Below are 26,961 nucleotides of genomic sequence, written 5' to 3' on the forward strand. Positions count from 1 at the left end.
CATCAGCTGCCGGGAATGAAGGCAAGACATCGGTCGCTACTGGACGAGCATTTCCTGTTTTTGCTGCACTCACTGTGCTGTGATTGGCCGCCGGGCCGGGTTGCTCCGGCTATAACAGTGAGAGCTGGTGTGTTCTATGCAGTAAAGAAACGAGAGATGGCTGTCTTTGTGATCCTTGTCTCCTTGTGCCTCTCCCCAGGTAAGGTGTTAGCTGCTGTGTAATGCTTTACTGCGGGAGCCACACACACACACACTGACAAGAGGGCCTTGTGCCCATTCACTGCCAGTCAGTGTTTGTGACTTTGTGCTGAAATTGTAATCTCGTGTTTAGTTTTACCTCTATGACTGACTGTGATTGAGCCCCGCCTCTGCAAAACCAGCTTGCATTATGTACGCCCAAGTGCTTATCCCTGGTCTTGCCCTTGGAGGATGGCTCTGCAGTATGAAGGCCAGGGCAGTTGGAAGACTGTACAAGCCACAAGGTTGCATCCCTAATGATTATAATGGGGCAGAGGCAACAGCTCAATGCACTGGTTCTGTGTGTGAGGACAGTGGTCTGAAACTGTGCTCTGAATGCAAGTATTGGGTTATAAAATTACAGCTGGTTTATTTATTTTTGGCTCCTGCGGCAGTTTCAGTTCTTTTTTTGGGTGGGGGGGGTGGCACAGCCACAGGGAGAGCATCCAGCACTCTGGCCTTCAGCCTACATCTAGGGTTTCTCAGCAGTGACAAAGTGTGGACTTCCCGCACTCTGTTATTTAACGGCGCGATTAAGATGCTAGTTGGAATAATTGGCCTCTTGCTCTGTGGGAGTTCAAGATCCTGAATAGCAAGAGGCTATATCGACGTAATGGCACAGTTCTAAAGAGTGTGCAGGGAGAGAGGGACCTGGGGGGTGGGGGGGGGGGGGGGTGGGGGGGGGCGCATGTGTATCGATCTTTGAAAGCGGCAGGACGTACTGGAGAGAGTGGTCAGCGAAGCATTTGGGATCTTGAGCTTGATAAATCATGCTGTTGAACGCAAAAGCAAGGGCAGCCTTTTTATAAAGCTCTGGTTGGGCCCCAACTGGAGTATTGCATGCAGTTCTGGTCGCCACACTTTAGGAAGGATGTGAGGGTCCTTGAGAGGGCGCAGAGGAGATTTACCAGAATGGTTCCAGGGATAGCTCCGTGGAGCTGGAACCCCCACACTGTTCTCATTAAAGCACACTATAATGAGGTACAGTCTCCCTTCTCACTGTACCCTTCAGTTTCACTGTTACAGGAGGGCAGAGGTCATGGAAAACGAGCTTTCCACTGTGACGGGTCCTACATTATGAAAGAAAATTAAAGCCTCTGTGTCGTGTAGTGCTCACATCTCTGGCCATACGCTACTCAGAAAGAAGGCTTGTTTCAGTCTGGCGTCGAAAATAGGTCAGTGCACGCCCTCGGCTCCACATCTCAATGCATCAGTGCATGGGGGAGTGGACTCTCACAATCAGTTCAGCGGAAGGGGGAAAATCATCCACTCGTACCAAACTGTTACCCATGCCGACCCTTCCTGTTTCAGTACTAACACTGCAGGAAAGCCACTCCTGCTTGTAAATTCAACTAGATCATGGCTGATCTTCTATCTCAATGCCTGCACTATCCCTATAATCCCTTGATATCTTTAATATCTCAAAATCTTTTGATCTCTGTCTTGAATATGCCCAGTGACTGAGCTTCCACAGCCCTCTGGGGTGGAGAATTCCACAGATTCACCACCCACTGAGTGAAGAAATTCCTCCTCATCTGTCTTAAATGGCCTGCCCCTTGTTCTGAGACTGTGTCCCCTGCTTCTAGGCTCCCCCCAACCAGGGGAAACTTCCTTCCTGCATCTACCCTGTCGAGCCCTGTGAGAATTTTGTCTGCTTCAATGAGATCACCTCTCATTCTATAAAACTCTAGATATTTATCGATTTATATATTTATAAATCTCCCATTATTTGACATTAGTGATCCAGATGGGTGTTTACGACAATTGGTATTCATCTCAGTAATCGTGCCACGAAACTAGCTTTCAATTCCACATTACTTATTACCCAAGTGATTTTATTAAAGAATTGAATTTAAATTCCAGCAGCTGTGGGCGTAGGGAAATCTGTAAGTGGTATGTTTAGGGGCATTTAAAAGCAGCTCAGCCTGCCTTTTGCCAAGGGATAAAGTCAAGCCCATGGAGTAGTCATGTGGGTCCCAGAACGGTAACTCAGTCCAAGGTGTAATATTACTTGTTCCTTTGCTTTGCTCCATGCAGTATTGCAAGACTCGCAGGACTACAAGTAATATCCAAAGAAAACTTGGGGTTTTTGTTATAGCTGAACGAGAACTACACCCACAGCTCTCTGGTTATATGTGTCGCGCCATCACCTCCTCTGGTGATCTTCACTTATAGCTCTTAGCGGTCAGACTTCTGTTGGAGGGGGGGGAGGATGTTAGCAGTAATACATCACCCACATGTTTTCCTCTGTTCTTTATTGTTTCATGTGTATTTAAGCAGGGCAACGTCCACCTTAGAAACAAACACTGCCATTGCAAGGATAACCGGGCCCCTTCCCCACCTCTGCCAATAAACACCGAGCTCCTCCCACTACCCCTGACCGTCACTGTAAATTCGCAAGCTTTGCCCTGATCATTCTGACCACATGCCGTAGACCGACACAGCAACAAGCAGCAACAAACATTAATTCGTCGATTGCATGCTCCGAGGGCCAGCCTGCTTGAAGTGTGGGTTGCAGGTAGAGACACAACATACGTGCATGTTCTCCTTTTGAACACTGGGATTGCTAGATTGATGAATTCACGTGAGGGAGAGGTCCATGAGGATTGGTCCCATGAGGGACTTTTCAGGGGTGGCTTTTACCTGTAAGTCAAAGGGATACAGCGAGAAGGTGCACCAGCTACAAAGGCTGCTCCTTTCCAAGGCCACTTTCACTGCAGCCTCGCTTCTGTGGCAGTGGGACCAAGATCAATGGAAACCATTTTGATAATGGTCAGCACTTCCCACCCGGCCCCCATTACTTACCTCCTGCACTTTCTATCGAATATCCTGCACATGTATTGATCTGCAGCGCCATTCTCATGTGGATTTCAACTGTTCATTTTGCCTCAGGGGTTTTTTTTATTATTATTAAAAATGAACGTGGGCCTTACAGGCAAGGAGGTTCCCCTGATTGGAGATTGGAATCGCACCAGGACTACTGCGCTCCAGCACAAGTTCTCCCCTTTCAGGGCAGGATGGGAGAAAGTTGGCGGGTCAGTAAAACTGGGCAAGGCAGTGACCATCTCTGTTTTTGGTATCTCTCTCTCTCTCTCTCAGTTCTGGCCAATTTTGACCCGAAGGACAAAGCATGTGCTGAAGGGCCAGTGTACTGGTGCCAGGACCTGAAGACTGCTACCCAGTGCAGAGCAGTGCAGTATTGTGTGCAGACCATATGGAGCCAGCCTAAAGCGGTAAGTCGTCTCGTGACAAAGTTAATGTGACATGGGTGCAAGAGAGTTCTCTTCCACACCAAATGGCGCCCCCTTGATATTTAATGTCATTTAGCAGACCCATAACTAATAGTTTGACACCAAACTGGGAGGCATTGTGAACTGTGAGGATAGCGATGGACTTTCAGAGGACAGAGACAGGATGGTGGACTGGGCAGACATGCAGCAGATGGAATTTAATGCATCTCGGCCACGATCTCCTTGAATGGCTCGAGGGGCCGAGTGGCCTACTCCTGCTACGGGGGGAAAGGCGGAGGAGTGGGGCGAGGCGAATGGCTCTTGCAGAGAGCTGGCACGGACACAATGGGCCGAATGGCTGCCTTTTGTGATGTAACCTTTCTATAATTCTGGTTCGTGCTTCTTCGTAATGTATTTTTACACGTTCAAATCTGCCATTGATTCCTTTTGGGGGGTCAGTAAGCATTCTACTGCAATATGTCCGGGTGTATGACTTTAACTGGTGTTGCCTCAAACATCCTTCAAGTATGGTGCCCAGAACTGGACACAATACTCCAGTTGAGGCTGAACCAGTGTTTTATACAGGTGTATCATCACTTCCTCCTTCATGTACTGAATGCCTCTATTTAGTTCTCAATTTTGAAATGTACTCCCCATTGTAAACACCAGTCTGCGTCCCAGCGGGCCTTCACAGAGATCCAAAGGATTTCCGACATAACGGGTGTGAGTGTTTCTCGATTCCCTAAACTAAGCTAATGGATTGTTTATTGTTTAATCTCTGGGGAAAGCAACTGAATTTTACCATGTTAATCCCGTCCCATTCCTCCCACACCACCACCAATTACTGTCCGCACGACTACCCACCTCCTAGGAATACACCAGTGCTTTTCATCCTCACCTTTTGACTTCTCCAGGTGCTTTGAAAGGGTGCAGAGGAGATTTCTCAGAATGGTTCCAGGGATGAGGGATTTTCGCTACAAGGTTAGGTTGGAGAAGCTGTGATTGTTCTCCTTGGAGCAAAGGAGATTGAGTGGAGGTTTGATAGAGGTGTACAAGGTTGACGGGTTTCGAGAAGGTAGACAAAAACTGTTCCCATTAGCTGGTACAAGGACTAGGGGACACAGATTGAAGGTTTTCGGGCAAGAGATGCCAGGGGGAGATGTGAGGAAGAACTTTTTTTAACACAGCGGGTGGTAATGACCTGGAACTCGCTGCCCACGAGGGTGGTGGAAGCGGAGACAAACGATATTTCAAAAGGAAACGTTGTACTGGTTTAGTATTTAACATTTCACCTGTGGTTTATGCTTCCCCCCCCCCCCCCCCCCACCCCACAGAACAAATGTGAGAACAAAGCCCGCATTTGAATATGGTGAACGTAGAGTCAAACTTCCCATCTGCACCTCTTCTAGACCTGAAACGTTAAGTCTGTTGCTCCCTCCGCAGATGTGGCCAGACTGATGAGTATTTCCAGACTTTTATTTCAGAGTCAAACATCACTTTCGAGGTTTCACTTCTCCTTTTTACCGGTTTAAGCACTGAAATCGTGCCCAACTCCCACACACACTGACCTCACTCTGACCCCCACCTCCCCACGCACTGACCCTTTATCCAACTCCAACAACACAGGCAGTAATTTTGCCTTTGGCGTCTTTTCATTTCTGGTGAGGTCAAAGTTAGCCTGACCTCTCACAGGATCATACCAATTAGGAGCAGGAGTAGGCCATTCAGCCCCTCGAGCCTGCTCCGCCATTCAATAAGATCATGGCTGATCTGATTGTAACCTCAAGTCCACATTCCTGTCTCACTCAGCCTTGAATATATTCAATGACCCAGTCTCCACTGCTTTCTGGGGAACAGAATTCCAAAGATTCACGACCCTTCTGCCAGAAGAATTTCCTCCTGATCTCCGTCTTAAAAGTGAGACACCTTTTTTTGAAACTGTATAAGGACCTGGTATAGTGGACAGTGAAGAAGGTTGTCTGAGGTTACAACAGGATATAGATCAACTGGGAAAGTGGGCAAAGGATTGACAAATGGAATTAAACGCAGACAAGTGTGAAGTGATGCATTTTGGGAAGTTAAACCAGGGCAGGACATATACAGTGAATGGCAGGGCCCTGGGGAGTGTTGTTGAGCAGAGAGACCTTGGGGTGCAAGTACATAGTTCCCTGAAAGTGGCAACACAGGTAGACAGGGTGGCGAAGAAGGCATATGGCACGCTTGCCTTCATCGGCCGAGGCATTGAGTACAAGAGTTGGGACGTCATGTTACAGTTGTACATAACTGTTGGTTAGGCCGCATTTGGAGTACTGTGTGCAGTTCTGGTCGCCGCACTACAGGAAAGATGTGATTAAGCTAGAGAGGGTGCAGAAAAGATTCACAAGGATGTTGCCTGGTTTGGAGGGCTTGAGTTATAAAGAGAGATTGGATAGGCCGGGTCTGTTTTCCCTGGAGCGAAGGAGGCTGAGAGGGGACATGATAGAGGTATATGAAATTATGAGAGGCATAGATAGGGTAGATAGCCAGAGTCTGTTTCCCCATGGTAGGGGTGACTAAAACTACAGGGCATAGATTTAAAGTGAGAGGGAGGAGGTTTAAAGGGGATCAAAGGGGTAAATTTTTCACACAAAGAATTGGCTTGGTGAAAAACAGCCAGGGATCCTCACTATCCTGAAAAGTACGTGCGATCCGGTAATGCTACCCGAGCACATTTGATCACCATGTATTCCCAACTAACAGTGACCGCACTTCAAAACGTAACCCCATTGGTTGCAAAGCACTGAAAGGGCACTGACATGTTGTGGGATTGCACAGAAGCACATTCCTCCCTATTCCTTTTTAGTGTTTGGCTGTTCAGAGAGAACAGGATTGGGCTCAGTTGTGATGCCACAACAGTCAAACAGCCCACTGGCACTCACGGCCTTGGCTCATATGTTAAGGAGCCCAGACACCCGGTGCTCGTAAGGAGAGGAGCTGGGAGATAACTTCGGGGGAGGTGGGGGATTCATTTAAATGTTTCTTGATCATTTGCAAACCAGGACCACGTCCATCACTAGCCACAACGCCAACAAATCCCTTCTCTGTTTCTTTCTTTTTTCAAGGCAAGTGACATCTGCGAAGTGTGCAAAAAGGTCATTGGGCAGATCGCGGATATAGTGAAGGACAAATCCATTCAGGTATTGCAGCAATACTCGGGCTCGGGAATGAGAGAAATCCATTCGCCAAATGTGGTAACGTGAAATATTCAGCCGTGCCTCGGAGTTGACATTCACGCCCAGGTTGAGCTGGAGACGCTCGAATATGATGGATTTCAATCCAACTGCCAGCTAAACCTGAGATGTCGCTTTTGTTTTTTTTTGCGGTGCGGACTGTTTTGTGTATTTTATGCGGTTTGCTTTTTGCACTGTATGTTCCCCAACGGTCGGTCATCCAATTTCTCTTTCTTTTTGCAGGATGCCGTGAAAGATGCTTTGCACAAAGGCTGTGATTTGATCCCAGTTAAAGAGCTTTCTGACCAATGCAACAAATACGTTGACTCCTACTTGCCCATAATAATTCAGTTTCTGGAGAACGAATTGGTAAATACTCCGAATGCGGATGGTGCTGTGTGGGAATTACACAATGGAGTCACAAGGCTGGAACCCAACCTGCATGCTTGTGAGGGGGGGGTGGGGGGGGGGGGGGGAGGGGCAAGCCTGTTACTTTCACTTCAGCTTCTGCTATTGCCAGAAAGCTGAAATGGGAAGTTGAAGCTAAGCTGTGCTTTTGTGCTGCCACTAATCTCTGCTCTGTGGGCGTGGAGGGTGGGGGGGGGGGGGGGGGGGCAAGACTATATTTAATACAAATCTCTAAACTGACATCGCTCACATCCCTCCAGGCAAAAAGGTTGTAGATTCAAACCCTCCTCCCAAGACTTGAGCCTTTAGAGTCTGGGCTGCTACCGCACTGCAGCACTGGGGGAGCCCAGCACTGTTGCAGATGCTGTCTTGTCAAAGCAAAGCCACAACTGCCTGTATTAGTCATTCAGTTAGAGGCAAGCGATTTGAAAGGGTCAACGGCCAGCCAGCGTTGCTTGCAAATGCTCCATTCTCCCTTTCCTAGAGTTACAGGCTGTCAAAATGCACTGTGCAGACTGAGTCCAACATTAGGCAGCTTCACAAACATCTCCCCATTGACCACTTTGACTCTTGTGTAGCGTAGGCTTCAGAACGCGGTGTGCTGTCCGTCCGTCCCAAATAGTCACCCTATCTGGCAGCATCTACGGAGAGGAAGAGTTAACACTATTCCCTATTCTGCAAGATCCATCTTTTGAACGGACGAGCAAAGATGGAGAAAGGAATCTTGTTTTGTTCTTCCAGCTCTTCTGCACAACTGAGACCATGAACATCACAATTCTATACTTGTCTCAGCCAAAATAAGATTTTAAAAAACCCAGGCCAATTAGGGAGGGGAAAAAAATATCAATCTTTTCTGAACGTTCCCTTCCCCCCCCCACACCCCACCCAAACCTCAGGCAATCGCAACTTAAAGAACCGCCCAACTCTTCTCGAAATAGATGATGTTGAGAAGTCGGTCCCAACGGGGAATGGGAGCAACTGCTTGGTGCAGTCCGGCTTCGCTTGCACCCGTCTCTCTCTCATCCTCCTTGTGCTTTTGGTTTTCCACCAGCAACCAGACGTGGTGTGTGCTGCTCTGGGCCTGTGCAAGTCCCTACAGCCCATCCTTGCTCAGGAGGTTCTCTCCAATGCCATCCCCGAGGACGAGCCAAGTGTGGTCGACTACTCCCGGCTGAACACTGCAGGCCAGAAACCTAACCAGGTAAGATCAATTCAAAGACTAGGAACCGGGACTTGCAGCTTTGGGCATTGAGTTTTGATTTGACATTGGGTATTTGGCCATTGTGAAGTCACCCTTTTCTGGAGTTGTCTGGAAAATCTTGTAAAAAGACTGGTGTGTTAAGGAACTTGAGTGGCTCGGCCTCGTGGAAAATGGTAGGTTTCTTACCTTAGATAGGCGTGGCAGATACATGCAGCTGGGCACGTACGGTGGAACATAATAAACGGAGCTTTGCCCCAGCTTCTAACTTGTACTGCACTAGACGTGGGCGTACCTGGATCAAAGCAGTCCATTCCCAGCGCTAACAGTCTTCACCACTTGAGCAGAGGTTTAAAATATACAGTGGTTTGCAATGACCTTTTATTTGTGCATAGCAGGAGCCGCTTGCTGACAGCCTTCCCCAGTGCACTTTATGTCTGCTTATCGTGAAGAAGCTGCAGGAATACTTGCCCAAGGAAAAAACCGAGGTGGGTTACAGCATCCGGATAAAACCTAAGTGATTACATACAAGTATGAAATAAAATGCACAGGACAAGACAGAAAGAGGCCAGTTAGTATCCGTAATGGTGAGCATGTAGCTGCCAGATTGTTCCAAAAAAAACCATCTGGTTGACTAATTTCCTTTTACAGAAGGAAATCTGCCATCCTTACCCGGTCTGGCCTACATGTGACTCCAGACCCACAGCAATATGGCTGACTCTTAAAATGTCCTTTGAAATGCACGAGCCATATTCCTGTGAATGAATTCTTTTTTTAAAAACTTGCTGAGCTCAATCAGCACAGACTGGGAATTCCTGGTTTGTATGGATCACTCGGCTATAATGTCGGAACAAACAGGAACTGAAACCCCGAAGCTGGCACAGACACGATGGGCTGAATGGTCTCCTTCTGTGCTGTGACCATTCTATGAAGTGCAACTGTGAAGAATGGATGTTTGTTTGCGATGTTTTTTTTTTCACTTGTCACTCTATTTCTTCTCAGGCAGCTATCATCCAACTGCTCAATCAAATCTGCTCCTATCTGCCAGACAAATACTCTTCAAAATGCCACAACTTTGTGGAAACGTATGGCAAAGCTGCCATTGACATGCTGTTCGAGAAAATCGGACCCAATGCTGTGTGTGCTGCCCTTCACCTCTGCTTCATCAAGGAAGATGGGAGCTCAGGTTCGTATCCAAACCACCAGGAATCTATAACCCAAAACTGGAGTGCATGTCCACAGGTCCCTGAAGGTGGCAGGACAGGGAGATAGTGGTGAAGAAGGCAAATGGAATGCTTTCCTTTATTGGCCGAGGTATAGAATCCAAAATTAGGGATGTGATGCTGGAACGGTATAAAACGCTGGTTAGGCCACAGCTGGAGTATTGCCTACAGTCCTGGTCACCACATTACAGAAAGGACATATGCTGTGGAGAGAGTACAGAGGAAAATTTGCAAGCATGTTGCCAGGCGGCTATGAGGAAAGCTTGGATAGGCGAGAGCAGAGGAGGCTGAGGAGTGACTTAATTGAGGTGTACAAAATTATGAGGGGGCCTAGATAGAGTAGACAGGAAGGACCGGGACCTGTTTCCCCTAGCGGAGAGGTCAATTACCAGGGGGCATACATTTAAGGTGATTGGAAGAAGGAGTAGAGGGGACATGAAGAAAACCTTTTTCACCCAGATGGTGGTGGGTGTTTGGAATTCACTGCCTGAATCAGTGGGTCGGGGCCGTCAGTCGTAGGATGCACGACTGGGTGTTGTTCATGCTGGGGTGATAGGTTTAAAAAGATCCATTTCTTGTTTTCCAGGATACTTTTATGTTCAAACTCTTTCCACGCTGTTTAATATGAATTTCTCCCACGTCTCCACAATGCAGTGCCGTTGTACGAACTGAAGGCTGGAATATCCTGTGGCGCGTGTGAGGACATAGTGCGCCACCTGGGCTCAGCTCGGAGGAACGGCACCGAAGTGGATGCACTGCTGGCAGATGGCTGCAAATCCTTGTCCGCGGTCTCCCATTTTGTGGTGAGTGCTCGCAAGAGAGATTTGAAAGGGAGCCCCTGGACTTTGCCAGCAGTGGGATCAGTTGAAGGGGTGGGGGCAGGTACAACGAGCAATTGGGAAGGCAAATGGCATGTTTGCCTTTATTGTAAGGGGGGGGGGGATTGGAGTACAAGAATAAAGAGGTCTTGCTACAATTGTACAGGGGTTTGGTGAGACTACACCTGGAGTACTGTGCGCAGATTTGGTCTCCGTATTTAAGAAAGGATACTTGTATTGAAGGCGGTACAGCAAGTTTGGTTCCTGCGATGAGAGGGTTGTCCCATAATGGGAGGCTGAGTAAATTGGGCCTGTACTCTCTAGAGTTTAGAAGAATGAGAGGCAATCTCATTGATGCATATGATTCTGAAAGGGCTCGAGAGGGCAGACACTGAGCAATTGTTTCGGCTGGTCAGGGAATCGAAAACATGGGGGCACGGTCTTGGGATGAGGGGTCGATCATTTAGGACTGTGAGTGAAGTCATTCCTCCTCATCTAAGGGTTGCGAATCGTTGGAGTTTTCTACCCCCAGAGTGTTGTCAATGCGCCATCTTGAATATATTGGACGCCCAGATCCCTCTGCCTGTCAATACTCCTACGGGTTCTGCCATTTACCGTATACCTCCAAACAGCTGACTTCGGGCTACCAATGCACTCAATAAGGTGAGCAAAAACGTGGCACGAGCCAGAGGAATATCTCTCTTGCACTTCATTTATTGAAGCACAACTCTTCCCCCCCTCATGAGCTCAGCCAAGGTTCAGCAAGAGTACTTCCCAGTTGCTCCATTATGTGCAAAGTGCACCCGGACGATTGAAGGAAGTCCAGGCAAAGGATACAGCCAGGGAACAGCAGGTGTAGAAAGTGCTATCACATGATGCAGCCACTTTCTCAATTGCAACTGAATGGAGAACAAAGTGGGGAAAAAAAAGGAAGTGAAACCATGTTCGAGGTAACACTACTAAAAACAGTCAAACGCTCAGGAACTTGCTTCACACTTGCATGACTGTGGTTTAGATTCTCAGCGTGTGACTGTCGCTGGCTAGGCTAACATTTATTGTCCATCCCTAATTACCCTTGAGGAGGTGGTGGTGAGATGCCTTCTTGAACCGCTGCAGTCCATGTGGGGTAGGTACACCCACAGTGCTGTTAGGAAGGGAGTTCCAGGATACTGACCCAGCGACAGTGAAGGAACAGCGATATAGTTCCAAGTCAGGATGGTTTCTCTTCCCACTCCCACACAGTTACCTCTGGTGCTTTTCCCCCAGGGATCTATCCTTGCACCCCCTCCCCCCCCCCCTCACATTTCTCATCTATACGCTGCCCCTCATCGACATCAACTAAAAACACAGCATTCACGTGCCTTTACCTCTAGACTTGGTGAATCCAACACGTTCCTGGCTGGTCTCCCACATTCTGCCCTCTGTAAACCTGAGGTCATCCCAAACTGTGTCCCCCTATGTCCTTACTTGCACTGTGTCCCATTCACCCATGTGTTCTTTGAACAATGTTATCTCCCTGTTAAGTAAAGCCTTTTTTTTCCCCCCAATTCTCATCCTTGTTTTTCAAATCCCTCCCTGCCTCTGTAATTTCCTCCAACTCCACAACTCGGACATCTGCGCTCCTCTAACTCTAACCGCCAGCATCCCCGATTTTTAATTGCTCCACCATTGGTGGCCGTGCCTTCAACCGCCTGGGCCCTAAGCTCTGGAATTCCCTCCCTAAACCCCTGGTCTCTCGTTCCTCCTTTAAGACATTCCTTAAAACTTACCTCTTTAACCCAACTTTTAGCCGTGTCCTGATATCCCCTTACGCAGCTCAATGTCAATTTTTGCTTTATAACATTTGTGAAGCGCCATTTTATTACAGTTGAAGGCGCTATATAAATACAGTATATAATAGTTGTTGTTGCTTTGCTTTTTCTCCCTTGCTTTGTGTTTCCATATCGCCTCCATTGGGTAAATCATTTAGATGTGACAAACATTGCACCAATGGAAGTGTTCAAATCTATCAGAATGGGATTGCTGATTTTTTTTTTTTCCTTTGTGTTCTTTTTTTGTTCAATCTGCTTCTTATAGTGTGAAGACTTTGTCCACTCCTATAAACCCCAGCTCGGCTCTCTTCTTCAGAAGTCGCAGGAGGGAAAAGATATTTGTGCGGTAAGTGTCTGAAGGAGAGCACACTCGTTCTCTGAGCTGTCTGGGAATTCATGCAAAGAGCTGGCGCAGACTCAATGGGTTCAATAGCCTCCTTCTGTGCTGTACTGTTCTGTTTAGCTATTCTTTGTTGAGACGAAATTTTTGCAGACACTCTTGGTGACAAATCTCTTCAAGCTCCCATGAAGAATAGGCACTTTGTCAGGGCATCGGATAGCAGCCAACTGCCTGGGAGCTGTACGACTGCAAAGAGCCACGAGGGAAGAAAGTTGAGGAAAGCACTGCTTTCCCGTCTTGTAAAAAGCCTTCTGTTACCCTTTCTCTCAGGGAGCGGCGCAAACATTCAGGAATCGGCCTCAACCTGTGTCCTTGTGTATTTACTTGCAGGAACTGGATATCTGTGTAAGAAAAAAGTACGTCCACCTGCTTGGAGTCAATGAGTGCACCTGGGGACCAGCACACTGGTGCAAGGACCTGGAAATTGCCACACGGTGTAATGTAAGCATGACTTCAACCCTCTGTAATGAATGGAGAGTGGCAGCGGGTAAAGATTTATTGGACAACAGATTGTCATCTGCCGTCAAACCTTATTTCAAAGCAGTGTGCTAGATTTATTACTGTCTTTTGTACAGGCCACAAAACTGGGTGAAGCTAGAACTACTCTCCCTTTACACTGAGATCATGGTTAACCCCTGGCATGACACTAAAAGACCACTTTCATATATAACTATTCACACCAGTTATCACAGGTAGCGCAAATGTGCACTTGCTAAATTCTCAACACCAAACAGAACTTCAGCTTTCTGTTTTTTTCCCCCCCCCACCAAAGTGTGCTGTTTGTCTGGCACCTCAATTAGTTAAGACACTGATTTCTTTTTAAATCTGCAGAACGGTTGCACCAAGGCAATGACACCAGGTTGCAGCAACTAGCAGTTATGCCGCTGCTAAAACCAGTACCCAATCTGGGCCACGCTCTGGTTTTTTTTGCACCTGGGGTTCTGCGCAAGGTGAACCATCGCGGTCGAAAAGGGAAGCTGACCGGCTAAATCAGGAAGCGGTCGTTCGCTTCCCTCAAGCTTGAGAAACGATTTGGTTTCACAAGATTTGTCGGAGAGAGTTATGTCCTCCGAAAGAAATCTGTTCTGTATTTTAGGAATGTAAAGAGTTCTCATGTTTAGTATTTTTGGCTTTTTTTTTTTTAGGCTGTCGAACACTGTAAGAAGCACGTCTGGAACTAAAGCCATCCTGCAAGTTAAAGAAAGCATCCCTGGCGGAGTATTGTTTCATTTGGTTTTTTTTAAGTCGTTGCAGTATCTTTGCTTAGAAATTTAATTTCAGGATTAGCACTAGTATTTCTGTCTTGCTGCATGCCGTGTGTGTGTTTTTTTTCAGTAGTTTCATGCTCTTACAGTTGTGATAACTACAGGGGGCTGTGCTGTATTAATTGTGAAATGTCCTGCAATGACTGGTTAACCCTTGCTGTCCCTTCCTTACTAAGTTCTTTTAAATGATGATCCTTCCAGATTAGGATTGTTGACTTGTTGTACGACATGAGCATTTTAATTACATTTATTCCATGAATCAAGAGTTTAAATTTAAGTGCTGATTTAATACTTTTTTTAAAAATAAATTCAGCTAAAGATTAGGAATCGAGCATTACCTACAGCTCAAAGTGTCCACTGGATGGAAGAGGCGAGAGAAATATTCTCCCTGGGTAGTGCGTATGATAGAAGATGGAAGCTTTGTAATATATCTTGGGATTTTTTTTTTCCGTTACCTGTGAAAGTATTTCCCATTGTTTGTGTTTAACAGCTACAGTGCTGCCCACAAACAGTAAGAAGGGAGTGAAACAATTCCAAGTGTTGGTTGCTGCAAGTGTTGAGGGTCTGTGAGCGGGAAATGTTAACATTTTCAGTTAAAACAGGTTTGCCGACATAAAAATCAGTGCAGTTTAAAAAGCAATTCACTGCATGTGAGCAACTTGGAGAAGTATCTGAGATGGGACAAGGCCGAGCCTTTCTTTTCTACATAATACTGCAGCCCGTGACATCTGTCAACTTCTATCCAGACACGGTCAAGCAACCACATTATTAGGACCAGTTACAAGTTTGCAGATTTCAAGAGGGGGAAAAAAAAAACACTTCTTTTTTAATAAAGCGATCGAGACAGAATTTTAACCATTGAGTTCGATCTGAATTCACTCACTAACTTTTATGATCAATCATCCTTTCCTTGCTTTCTAATCTGCCGTAGCTCATGTGTGGAGTCAGTTTGGCCTGTATTCATCAGATTAAAGTGCTTTAAAACCATGCTTTGTTTGCTTAATAAACTTTGACCAACATACTTATGTGAATTGATGTGATTCATTGTCACGTCTTTTGATACTTCTTGAATGGCTACTGAAGTGAGCTATCATGTGCAAGGCTCAACACTGAGCATCAGCAGGCTATTCGATTCAGCTGTGGTGAGCATCCCACTACACCCACTCCCGTACATAGTTGATGTACACACCTCACTAGACAGTGAGTGGGAGGAACACGAAAGTTAGCATTTTAAAAACCAAAGGGTGCAACATTTTGTGTTTATTCCTCTAAGGTAGTTCATGACAAACCCTCAATTAACATGACGCATGTCCTATTCTCAGGCTGAAGAGGGAGCCTCACACACGCCGATCAAAAGCAGTAACACCGTAAAACCAACACATAACGTTAACACCAGTTGCCTGATACCAGCCACAATCGTTCAATGAGAATTATATTTACCCCGAACTGACACGCAATGCTGAAAATAATTGGGGAAGCTGTTCAGAAGTGAAATATTTTACTTATACAATTTTCTAAAATAAAAACGGAACAGGAAGAATTATTTCAAACTCTAATCCGAATAAAACTGAACCCTGAGACTGCCCTCCTTCGATGTTGCAACATTCAGGAAACAGACGGGTTATTCCAAAAGTCAAATCCCACTTCATCATTGTTCTACAGGACATGTCAAAGAGTATGGCCGACGGATTTTACACACGCACACCAACATTCCTAGTCTATGACAAAACTGTTTGGCCAGTTGTTGCAATCTGGAGGAGCAAAGCCCCTCTGTAGTGATACAGAGTCAAGCGGCTCCCAGCTTTGCAGCAATCTGAATGAACGGCAGCCGAAACGTCACAGGCGGTTTTTACACTTGGACAAAAAAAGAAGCAAGGTAAGAGAAACACAATGCGATTTGTAACATCCTGGGGGAATAATGCCCCCAAGGGTCCCACAAACAGAATGCACAGATAAAGCTGAGAACGGGGGAGTGGAGGGGGGGGGGAATGATGTTTAAATGAGTCGGTGACATCCCCAAGCACATCAGAGAATTGCATTCTTTCAAACGAGTCATTTCCATGAAAATATTCCTGGCAACACACACCCCTCCCCACCCACCCCCCCGCCGGAGTCAGTTGGCTGAGAAGTTACTGTAAACTTTTTCAAGTCAGCATTGGAGATCTTGCGGCCTGCGGACCCATCGAGACAGCTGGCTAATCAGTCTGAATACATTGTGATATCAGTGTGATCCGCACTTCCCAAACAGTTCAGCTTACAGGCTACTGTCAGACTTAGCTTTAAATATTGCCGAGATCTTTCAGGTCGACCCGAGTAAGTCCCCGCTAACAATGGGCAAAGTGCCTATCTTTCGCGAATTTTCCCCCTGCCCCGGTTCATGCTCCTTTCTGACTGGGCAGACTTTCATCACTGTCTTCGCGTCTCTTCCAGATCTGTTGGTGAAACCAAAGAGTTTTTTTTTTAAAAAGAGCCAGGAGATATTTGGCTTACTCACTCTAACATTAACAGAGGAGTCACATTATTAACCTCCCGCATTATTCAACTTATAAATGTGGGTTCAAGCAACAGCAGCACACATGATAATCCCACCGCCACTGGTGCATCAGTCCAGTTTCAGTAGCCTTTTAGACAAGGTGTATATAGTTGCAAGAACTGATGGGTTAGGTGAGAAACTTGTAAATGTTGATGTTCAGACTGACTTGGGTGTACTTGTACAAGGAACACAGGGTGTTAGCATGTAGGTACTGCAAGCAATTCGGAAGGCAAACGGCCTGCTGTCCTTTATTGCAAGGGGACTGGAGTGCAAGAATTAAAAAACAAGGTCTTTCTACAATTGTTACAGGGCTTTGGTGAGACTACACCTGGAATACTGTGTACAGTTTTGGTCTCCAGATTTAAGGAAGCAGAGCGTGCTTGTTAATATTTCCTCACTGCCAATTTGATATCGGACAAAATGTTTGCATCTCACGCAGTAGCAGGAAAGCATTATGTATCTCACACTGCCACTGGTAATACCAACCTGAATGTAGGCCTCGGACAGGGTGATCATTTGTGGCAAGATGTCAGATACTTGTAGATCCTGAAGCTCATACCACTTCCCTGTGCCCTGAAAGAATTACACCAGAGGCTGTAACAGATTCAAGTCAACAGTATAGGGTAATTATCTACAGAAACACGCAGCTATGAGTTTAATGGTCCAGAAACATTCCCGACTGCTAGCTATTGTTATTCCCTTCGCTTTGCTGAGTGCTCTACAAGGTCAAAGGGTCCCAACAAAACATCAGCTTCCCTCTTACAGAGACTGGCTAAAAGGGAGAAAGCAGAGATTAGTAACAATCAAGACTTTGACATCAAATTACTAAATCTGCGGACGACACCAAATTGGGAGGGATAGTCGACACCGAGGAGGACTGCATCACATTTCAAGACATTTGTAAACTTGAAGAATATGCACACAACTGGCAAGTGAATTTCAACATAGATAAGAATGGGCGATTGCATTTTGGTCAGAAAAACAGATCGTAGAGTACTTGGGAAATATGCCAAGTGGGGTGGAGGAGCAAAGGGATCATGAAATGCAAAACACTAACAGTTGTGAGACAAGTCCACAGGTCATGTATATTTCAAGCAATTCTATGTAAGATATGGTAGTCTAGGTGTCCAAGCTTCAGACCTCAGCAAATCGCGTAATGAAACAAGTGAAAAGAAAAGGCCTGGTAATTTGTGAGCTGACACTGGGATGAACAACCACGAAAACTGTCAGATCGTCACAAAACCAGTCTGGGTCACAAACACTCTTCAGGAAGGAACTAGCCACTGCGACTCCAGCCCCTACAATCTGTGGTTGACTTAGGGCAACTCGGGACGGGCAATAAGTAACACCAGGTCAAGTGTGACCCTCATTCGGAGAAGAAATAGAAAAACAAGGACGAAAGCTCAGCAATCCTGTCAATTATTGCACGATGCTCATAAACAAACAATGGCAACTGATAAAGTACTGGATATCAGCAGCCCAAGAAAAAGGAGGAAAGAAAATTTGGAAGTGAGATGAATGATTAGAATTATGCAAATTAACGCGAGACTTTTATTGTGCGGTGGTGTGTGGCTTTTATGGATTGTGTTTTGTCGAATTACGATCCACCTTCCTCTCACTGTGTCTGTGCGACGATTATTTGTCGAAATCACATTTTTACGTCTCCTCGGGCCAGTCAAACTCAATACTGCGGCTGCTGGCAATCTGAAATAAAAGGCCACCAAACCGAAATGTTAACTCTGTTGCTCTCTCCGCAGATGCTGCCAGACCCTGCGGAGCCATCGCTGGCATTTTTAGAAATGCCAGGAACTGTCAGAGCCTCATTCTCTGCATACTCACATGATGTAGCACGTGGACCCGATACGCTCCCTCGCCCGGCTTCCCATCATGCACCACATTACCGATCAGGTCATAGGTTGTGTGTTTGTGTGTGGCCTGAACCTCCTCAGACAGGTATTCCCTCAGATCAACATTCCTGAAGCACACATTTCAACAAACAAGTCAATTTTATCACTACGTTTCCACCCCTTGGGCTGGGGTGGAAGCAGACTGTTTCAGTCTGGCTCCATTACTAGATACAGCATTGAAACAGGCCCTTCAGCCCACCGAGTCTGTGCCGACCATCAACCACCCATTTATACTAATCCTACATTGATCCCATATTCCTTACCATATCCCCACCTTCCCTCAATTCCCCTACCACCTACCTACACTAGGGGCAATTTACAATGGCCAATTGACCTAACAACCTGCAAGTCTTTGGCTGTGGGGAGGAAACCGGAGCACCCGGCAGAAACCCACGCGGTCACAGGGAGAACTTGCAAACTCCGCACAGGCAGTACCCAGAACTGAACCCGGGTCGCTGGAGCTGTGAGGCTGCGGTGCTAACCACTGTGCCACCCTGGGAACATTCCTTTAGAATGAGCACATAGCCAAGTGCTGCCGGTGGAACTGCACCCAGTAAAGCTGTAAACAGTAAAGGTTAAGTGTACACAGCTTACGTGATCGGGAAGTTGACAATGGTGGGATTCTTCTCGATGAAGAAGTTGTTCTTTGTGAATCTCTTGATGTAGAAAATGAGGTAAGGTGGGAGTTTCGTCAGCTGGAACCTCTTCAGGAAATTCTCCTTGTAGGTTTTATACTCCTGTAGAAAACAGGAAGAATGTTTACTGCAGTACCTGAACAGCCAGGAGGAGTTTGCATTTGTAGAGTCCTTCAAAATAAAATCAGGATTTTTGAGGAATGTCCTTGAAAGAAGGAAACCCACCTCCATCCTTACTCAGCAAGGGAACATTCTGCCCTTTGCAAACTGAGCAATGGATTCTTTCATAGCCACCTGAGACGGCAGACAGAGCCTCAGTTTAATGTGTCATCTGAAAGGCGGCACCTCTGACCAGTGCAGTACTCCCTCAGTATCGGCCTAGACTATGGGGTCAATTTTAAACAAGTATATAGGATCCTGGGCTTTATAAATAGAGGTATCGAGTACAAAAGCAAGGACATTATAGTAAACCTTTACAAATCACTGCTTAGGACTCAGCTGGTGTATTTTGCTCAGTTCCGGGGATAACATTTTGGGAAGGGTGTCAGGACCTTGGAGGAGATTGACCAAATTGGAACCAGGGATGAGACTTCAGTTATGTGGAGAGTCTGGAGTTAGCTAGGTTTGTCCTCCTTAGAGCACAGCGGGTTAAGGGGAGATTTAGTAGAGACGTTCAAAATTATAAGGGATTTTAAGAGAGCAGCTAGGGAGAAACTGTTTCCATTGGCACAAAGTTTAGTCATCAGAGGACGCATATATAAGATAATTGGTAAAAATCCAGGGGGAAAATGAGTTTTTTTAAAATTAAAAACGCAGCAAGTTGTTGTGATCTGGAATAAAGATGAAAGCAGATTCAACAGTCAATTTCAAGAGGGAACTGTATGTGCACTTAAAAAAAAAAATAGAGAAACTGGCAGGGCTATGGGGAAAGAGCAGGGGAGTGAAACTAATGGGATAGCTCTTTCAAAAGTGCTATCACGAACACAAAGGGCCGTATGGCTTGCTTCTGTGCTGTCTCTGAATGGGGCTTGAACCCATGATCTCCTAACTCAGAGCCAAGCCTGACACCTAATAAATGGATACAACTCAAGTATGCAGCAGCACTGAAACAGCATGGTCACCGAATGCTTTTTTTTTTAAACACATGGTTAGCACAGTAAACTGCGAGAAGTAGACATTTGTTCAATCCTTTGATAGAAATGGCAATCTCTGCTGCGCAGGTAGAGTCGTACAGCATAGAAACAGGCTCTTCGGCCCATCGCGTCCATGCTGACCATAATGTCTATCTATACGAATCCCACCTGCCTGCATTAATTCCACCCCCCTCTATGCTTTGCTCATTCAAGTACCTGTCCAGATGCCTCTTAAATGTCGCTACTGTTCCTGCCTCCACCACCTCCTCAGGCAGCTCATTCCAGATACCCACTATTCTTAGTGTGAAACATTTACCCCTCTGATCCCCTTTAAACCTCCTCCCTCTCACTTTAAATCTATGCCCTCGAGTTTTAGTCACCCCTACCATGGGAAACAGACTCTGGCTATCTACCCTATCTATGCCTCTCATAATTTTATATACCTCTAACATGTCCCCTCTCAGTTTCCTTCGCTCCAGGGAAAACAGACCCAGCCTATCCAATCTCTCTTTATAACTCAAGCCCTCCAAACCAGGCAACATCCTTGTGAATCTCTTCTGCACCCTCTCTAGCTTAATCACATCTTTCCTGTAGTGCGACGACCAGAACTGCAAACAGTACTCCAAGTGCGGCCTAACCAACGTTATGTACAACTGTAACATGACGTCCCAACTTGTACTCAATGCCTCGGCCGATGAAGGCAAGCATGCCATATGCCTTCTTCCCCACCCTGTCTACCTGTGTTGCCACTTTCAGGGAACTATGTACTTGCACCCCAAGGTCCCTCTGCTCAACAACAGTCCCCAGGGCCCTGCCATTCACTGTATATTTCCTGCCCTGGTTTAACATTCCCAAAATGCATCACTTTGCACTTGTCTGCGTTAAATTCCATTTGCCACTCCCTTGCCCACTTTCCCAGTTGATCTATATCCTGTTGTAACCTTAGACAACCTTCTTCACTGTTTACTATACCACCAATTTTAGTGTCATCTGCAAACTTAACAATCATGCCCCCTACATTCGCATCCAAGTCATTAATATATATGACAAACAACAGAGGGCCCAGCACCGATCCCTGCGGCACACCACTGGTCACCGGCCTCCAATCTGAAAAACAACCCTCCACTACCACCCTCCGCCTATCAGCAAGCCAATTTTGTATCCAATTTGCTAGCTCACCCTGGATCCCATGAGTGAGTAGTTCAACTAATTCGGCTCCGTTTGCTAAGAATATTCAGTCATGACTCATTTTCCTGCACACCTTCTCTGTAATGCCATTGAACTTTGCCAAGATGTTGAAAAGCGGGACTTGTGGAATGATCAATTGCTCCTTCTCGTCTTTGTAGAGAGGGGCTGTGGGAAGGTCGAGGGTCAAGTACAAGAAGGTGGACTCTGTCATGGCTTCCTTGAACTCCTCCATTTCCAACAGTTGCTCTTTCTCCTCCGGCGTCTGTGTAAAGGATATAAGCACAGTTAAAAGGGAAGCTTGGAACTAGAAATTTCATGAAAGTTTTGAAGAGCAGGGCAGGCCTACTGGCAGATGACTAATCTCCTTGCTCACTGCATGACCGCAGGCTGAACAGTCGCAGGTGGAACCTTTGTTCCACCCATCCATCAATCCTGACAGGACGCAAGCTCAGCTTTCAAGGTGATGGGCAGGTTTTTAAATCATTCCCTCAGGCTTGCTGGAATCGCTCGGATCCCCTTTAAAAGGTGCGCCTGCCTCATTGCCATCTTCCTGACTCCGAAAAATCAATCAAATGCAAGCCACTTGTCCACTACTTCTCAACACATAACTTTCGATCATTAGGAAAAGGCCACTCGGCCTGTCTTTGTGATGTCAGCCCCACCGACCCACCTTTCCAAACCATCCATCAGTTCCTTTTCTGTCCATCTAACTCGTTCATCAGGGCATCCATAATGACCTTCCCTTGTAATTTATTCCACAATCCCAAAGTCCTCTGGCTAAGTAAGTTCTGCCTGACTATAAACAATGACCTGAGAGTTAAATCTGAATAAATGCTAATGAAATCTTGCAGAACGAGTCTCTGAACTTACTCCTTTTGGAGCTCTACACTGCATCAAACCCGTGCTGCACTTGACCCGAGAGAGATTAATAGGGCAGTGAAGAGGGATCCTTACTCTGCAATTGTACCTGCACTGGGAGTGTTTTGATGGGCCAGTGTAGAGGGAGCTTTACTCTGTATCTAACCCCGTGCTGTACCTGACCTGGAAGTATTTGATGCTAACCGGAGACGTTCTCCATTCCCAGCATTAACCTTCAGGAGGTTTGAATTTTTAAAAGTGTTTAAAAAGCGGAAGTTTTAAACTAGAACCAGTTCAATTTATGAAACTGGCAGAACCAGTCGGGATTTAAATTACTGGCGACTTGATGCCACCATGTGGTTAGAAGGGGAACTGCACCTGAAAACATCAAACTAATGGTGGCCAGGGGTGAAAACCAGGAGAAGCCTGTGAGCTTAACCCCCGCAACGACTGCAAAGACAACACCACCATCTGCGATGCTGTGTTCTTGCAGCACTCAGCTTTGCCACTGCTCCTGCCAAGAGGAGCCTGTGAACTCCTGAACCACACCTCCCGGGGATCCGTCCACAGCTCACCAGAGTCACAATCTGTCCTGTCCTGTTGACCAGAGGAAAAGAGAAGGAAAAGCAAAAAACACAATAGAGAGAGCAGCAATGACAACGAAGGGAACTAACCAGGTCTGGCGGAGGCAGCTTCTTTGTAAATATCCGCATGGATCCCTGAAACACACAGTTGATAATGGCTGCAAACAAGGAATACGTTTCAACATTAAGGAACCACGTAGAATGAGAGAAAGACCACAGTAAGACCAGAGTCACCAGGGGCTCTGCACTACAAAAGGACCCTGGATCATTTTTCCCCTCCCTCGCCCGAAGGCGGCTCCATCGAGATGAGCTGAAACTCAGCACAGGTCACGGAATTGAACCCAGGACCTTGGTCATCAGTTGTTGCATTAACCACTGAGACATGGCCATCTGGCAGCGCTTCCAGAACTAGGCGGTAAGCTTATCGCCGTCTACGCGACCGGGTTGTGTTAACCTCTCGAGACTCCGAAAGTGATATATATTTCCACAGGAGTGACGCCGGCATTGCAGTGAAGTGAGGCGGTGGGCATGGGTGAAATTTTCACAGCGTGCCCCTCTGAACTGTGGGGGAACGCGACGATTGTGTACACGGTTAGGAGTGCCCAGCTCCTGTTGCTACTCACTCTTCTTCTTCTTGTTCCCTCCGAGTGCCATGTGGAGTGCATTTAGGAACCAGGAGAGGAAGTCGACAGCATCACCTGCGACAGCAAAAATTCCACTGTGACCATCGGCTGCTAACATTTCTGGGAATTACTGAAGTAACTGTCTAATTCGAGAACATTGAAATTAAAACAGAAACACTCGGACAGCTGGAAGTGAGAAGAGAGCTCAAGACAAACACTGCCCTTCAAAGAGGAATCCATTATGTGCTATGTCCGGTTTCCAGACATTTGCACATGAAAGACCCTCTTATTATTCTGAAACTTCGAACACTGGAGTGTGAGTGAGGAGCTTTTAAAGCTGATTTAAACTGCTCCTAACGTGCACCGAGTTCGTACTTGAACCCACATCCTTGAGACTCAGAGGCAAGAGTGGTGCCAACCGAAGCATGACTAGAAAGAAAAGTCCAGCACTCAGGAGTGAATGACTTCTGTGCAGCAGCTGATTTAAACTCCCCAGAGGATCAGACTCACTAACCCTTCTCTCTAGGCCCGAAGGCAGCCCACCTTTGAAGTCGAGCAATAATGGAGGTAATCCCGAAAAAGGTTCCACTTGAATACTTACCCCATTCCAGTAAATAAGTAACACCACCCCCACAATTCAGAAATAAGCGTCTCCTTAACACAAAGCTTGGTCAAGCCGAACTGACTGGAAAACGTTGACTTCATCACTAATGGCTCACTAGCTCACCCTGTTTAGTAATCTGGAACCGCTTCTTGCTGCACAGGACCACAGCCTGCAACATCTCATGTGGGGAAACGTGAGCCTTGAAGTTCCGGGGATTCCTCAGTTTTCTCATCAACTCGCCAAATCTTTGCACCAGCAGGAACATGATGTCGCCTGGAGGCCGCTTGATATCCTTGTAGTTCTCTTCCTCCAAGAAATAGTTCCGTAGAGGAGGCACGTTAGACAGAGTCTGAAAGAGAAGCAGGGACAGTGAAGGAGACACATTAGACAGAGTCTGAAAGAGAAGCAGGGACAGTGAAGGAGACACATTAGACAGAGTCTGAAAGAGAAGCAGGGACAGTGAAGGAGGCACGTTAGACAGAGTCTGAAAGAGAAGCAGGGACAGTGAAGGAGATACATTAGACAGAGTCTGAAAGAGAAGCAGGGACAGTGAAGGAGGCACGTTAGACAGAGTCTGAAACAGAAGCAGGGACAGTGAAGGAGGCACATTAGACAGAGTCTGAAACAGAAGCAGGGACAGTGAAGGAGATACATTAGACAGAGTCTGAAAGAGATGCAGGGACAGTGAAGGAGACACATTAGACAGAGTCTGAAAGAGAAGCAGGGACAGTGAAGGAGACACATTAGACAGAGTCTGAAAGAGAAGCAGGGACAGTGAAGGAGACACATGAGACAGAGTCTGAAAGAGAAGCAGGGACAGTGAAGGAGATACATTAGACAGAGTCTGAAAGAGAAGCAGGGACAGTGAAGGAGACACATTAGACAGAGTCTGAAACAGAAGCAGGGACAGTGAAGGAGACACATTAGACAGAGTCTGAAAGAGAAGCAGGGACAGTGAAGGAGACACATTAGACAGAGTCTGAAAGAGAAGCAGGGACAGTGAAGGAGACACATTAGACAGAGTCTGAAAGAGAAGCAGGGACAGTGAAGGAGACACATTAGACAGAGTCTGAAAGAGAAGCAGGGACAGTGAAGGAGACACATTAGACAGAGTCTGAAAGAGAAGCAGGGACAGTGAAGGAGACACATTAGACAGAGTCTGAAAGAGAAGCAGGGACAGTGAAGGAGACACATTAGACAGAGTCTGAAAGAGAAGCAGGGACAGTGAAGGAGACACATTAGACAGAGTCTGAAAGAGAAGCAGGGACAGTGAAGGAGACACATTAGACAGAGTCTGAAAGAGAAGCAGGGACAGTGAAGGAGACACATTAGACAGAGTCTGAAACAGAAGCAGGGACAGTGAAGGAGACACATTAGACAGAGTCTGAAACAGAAGCAGGGACAGTGAAGGAGACACATTAGACAGAGTCTGAAAGAGAAGCAGGGACAGTGAAGGAGACACATTAGACAGAGTCTGAAACAGAAGCAGGGACAGTGAAGGAGACACATTAGACAGAGTCTGAAACAGAAGCAGGGACAGTGAAGGAGACACATTAGACAGAGTCTGAAAGAGAAGCAGGGACAGTGAAGGAGATACATTAGACAGAGTCTGAAAGAGAAACAGGGACAGTGAAGGAGACACATTAGACAGAGTCTGAAAGAGAAACAGGGACAGTGAAGGAGACACATTAGACAGAGTCTGAAACAGAAGCAGGGACAGTGAAGGAGACACATTAGACAGAGTCTGAAAGAGAAGCAGGGACAGTGAAGGAGATACATTAGACAGAGTCTGAAACAGAAGCAGGGACAGTGAAGGAGATACATTAGACAGAGTCTGAAAGAGAAGCAGGGACAGTGAAGGAGACACATTAGACAGAGTCTGAAAGAGAAGCAGGGACAGTGAAGGAGACACATTAGACAGAGTCTGAAACAGAAGCAGGGACAGTGAAGGAGACACGTTAGACAGAGTCTGAAAGAGAAGCAGGGACAGTGAAGAAGACACATTAGACAGAGTCTGAAAGAGAAGCAGGGACAGTGAAGGAGACACATCAGACAGAGTCTGAAAGAGAAGCAGGGACAGTGAAGGAGACACATTAGACAGAGTCTGAAACAGAAGCAGGGACAGTGAAGGAGATACATTAGACAGAGTCTGAAAGAGAAGCAGGGACAGTGAAGGAGATACATTAGATAGAGTCTGAAACAGAAGCAGGGACAGTGAAGGAGACACATTAGACAGAGTCTGAAAGAGAAGCAGGGACAGTGAAGGAGACACATTAGACAGAGTCTGAAAGAGAAGCAGGGACAGTGAAGGAGACACATTAGACAGAGTCTGAAACAAAAGCTGGGACAGTGAAGGAGATACATTAGACAGAGCCTGAAACAGAAGCAGGGACAGTGAAGGAGATACATCAGACAGAGTCTGAAAGAGAAGCAGGGACAGTGAAGGAGACACATTAGACAGAGTCTGAAACAGAAGCAGGGACAGTGAAGGAGACACATTCGACAGAGTCTGAAAGAGAAGCAGGGACAGTGAAGGAGACACATTAGACAGAGTCTGAAAGAGAAGCAGGGACAGTGAAGGAGACACATTAGACAGAGTCTGAAAGAGAAGCAGGGACAGTGAAGGAGGCACATTAGACAGAGTCTGAAACAGAAGCAGGGACAGTGAAGGAGACACATTAGACAGAGTCTGAAACAGAAGCAGGGACAGGTGAAGTCCTTGAGATGTCTAAGAGAGCATGGAAAAGAAAGTCGTAGCAGGTTAATTGCCCAATTAGAGGCAGAACAAGCTCTAAAATTTAACGCAAACCCTCAAGCATGTCCCACTCATCTTTCTGCCATATTGCCGACATGCACAGCAGCTGCAATTTACTCTTCCCTTTTCCACCCCGTTCTACACCTTCCTCTCCATTATATCCTGATTCCTCGGCAGAGTACATTTCCACATCCATTTGTCATAGCTGAACGCAGGCAGGCTCTCTGAATGGGGAGGACATCACCTAATTTGAACCTTTCCTCGTCCTACCTCCTTATACTTGCACTGGCCAGTGGGTTCAACATTATAATCAGGTGTAAGGGTCCAGGTCGATTTTTCTGA

At 46.5% G+C, this 26,961-nt stretch overlaps 2 protein-coding genes across 5 annotated transcripts in view; one reads left to right on the top strand and one right to left on the bottom strand.

Annotated features, from left to right (window-relative positions):
• Nucleotides 1-14,820, top strand: LOC137357177 (prosaposin-like). 2 transcript variants are annotated; one of them, XM_068023292.1, is made up of 11 exons: nt 1-199; nt 3,337-3,470; nt 6,569-6,643; nt 6,920-7,045; nt 8,136-8,285; nt 8,678-8,770; nt 9,285-9,468; nt 10,160-10,308; nt 12,400-12,480; nt 12,865-12,975; nt 13,680-14,820. In XM_068023292.1, the coding sequence occupies exons 1-11, from the start codon at nt 16-18 to the stop codon at nt 13,713-13,715; spliced, it is 1,323 nt and encodes a 440-aa protein (XP_067879393.1). In that variant the 5' UTR covers nt 1-15; the 3' UTR covers nt 13,716-14,820. The 2 variants fall into 2 exon arrangements, with proteins under 2 accessions (XP_067879393.1, XP_067879394.1); XM_068023293.1 differs by having other exon boundaries at nt 8,681-8,770.
• The window catches only part of usp39 (ubiquitin specific peptidase 39), an 18,841-nt gene continuing 5,643 nt past the window's right edge, over nt 13,764-26,961 (bottom strand). For all 3 annotated transcript variants that reach the window (XM_068023290.1, XM_068023289.1, XM_068023288.1), the window contains 8 exons: nt 23,988-24,213; nt 23,261-23,335; nt 22,728-22,795; nt 21,269-21,457; nt 18,834-18,976; nt 18,172-18,307; nt 16,819-16,905; nt 13,764-16,231 (listed from right to left, as the gene is read on the bottom strand). In XM_068023290.1, the coding sequence (XP_067879391.1) occupies nt 16,175-16,231; nt 16,819-16,905; nt 18,172-18,307; nt 18,834-18,976; nt 21,269-21,457; nt 22,728-22,795; nt 23,261-23,335; nt 23,988-24,213 (981 nt within the window). In that variant the 3' untranslated portion in view covers nt 13,764-16,174. The remainder of the gene's footprint in view (nt 16,232-16,818; nt 16,906-18,171; nt 18,308-18,833; nt 18,977-21,268; nt 21,458-22,727; nt 22,796-23,260; nt 23,336-23,987; nt 24,214-26,961) is intronic.

Source organism: Heterodontus francisci, chromosome 47, assembly GCF_036365525.1.
Source record: "Heterodontus francisci isolate sHetFra1 chromosome 47, sHetFra1.hap1, whole genome shotgun sequence".
Lineage (NCBI taxonomy): Eukaryota > Metazoa > Chordata > Chondrichthyes > Heterodontiformes > Heterodontidae > Heterodontus > Heterodontus francisci.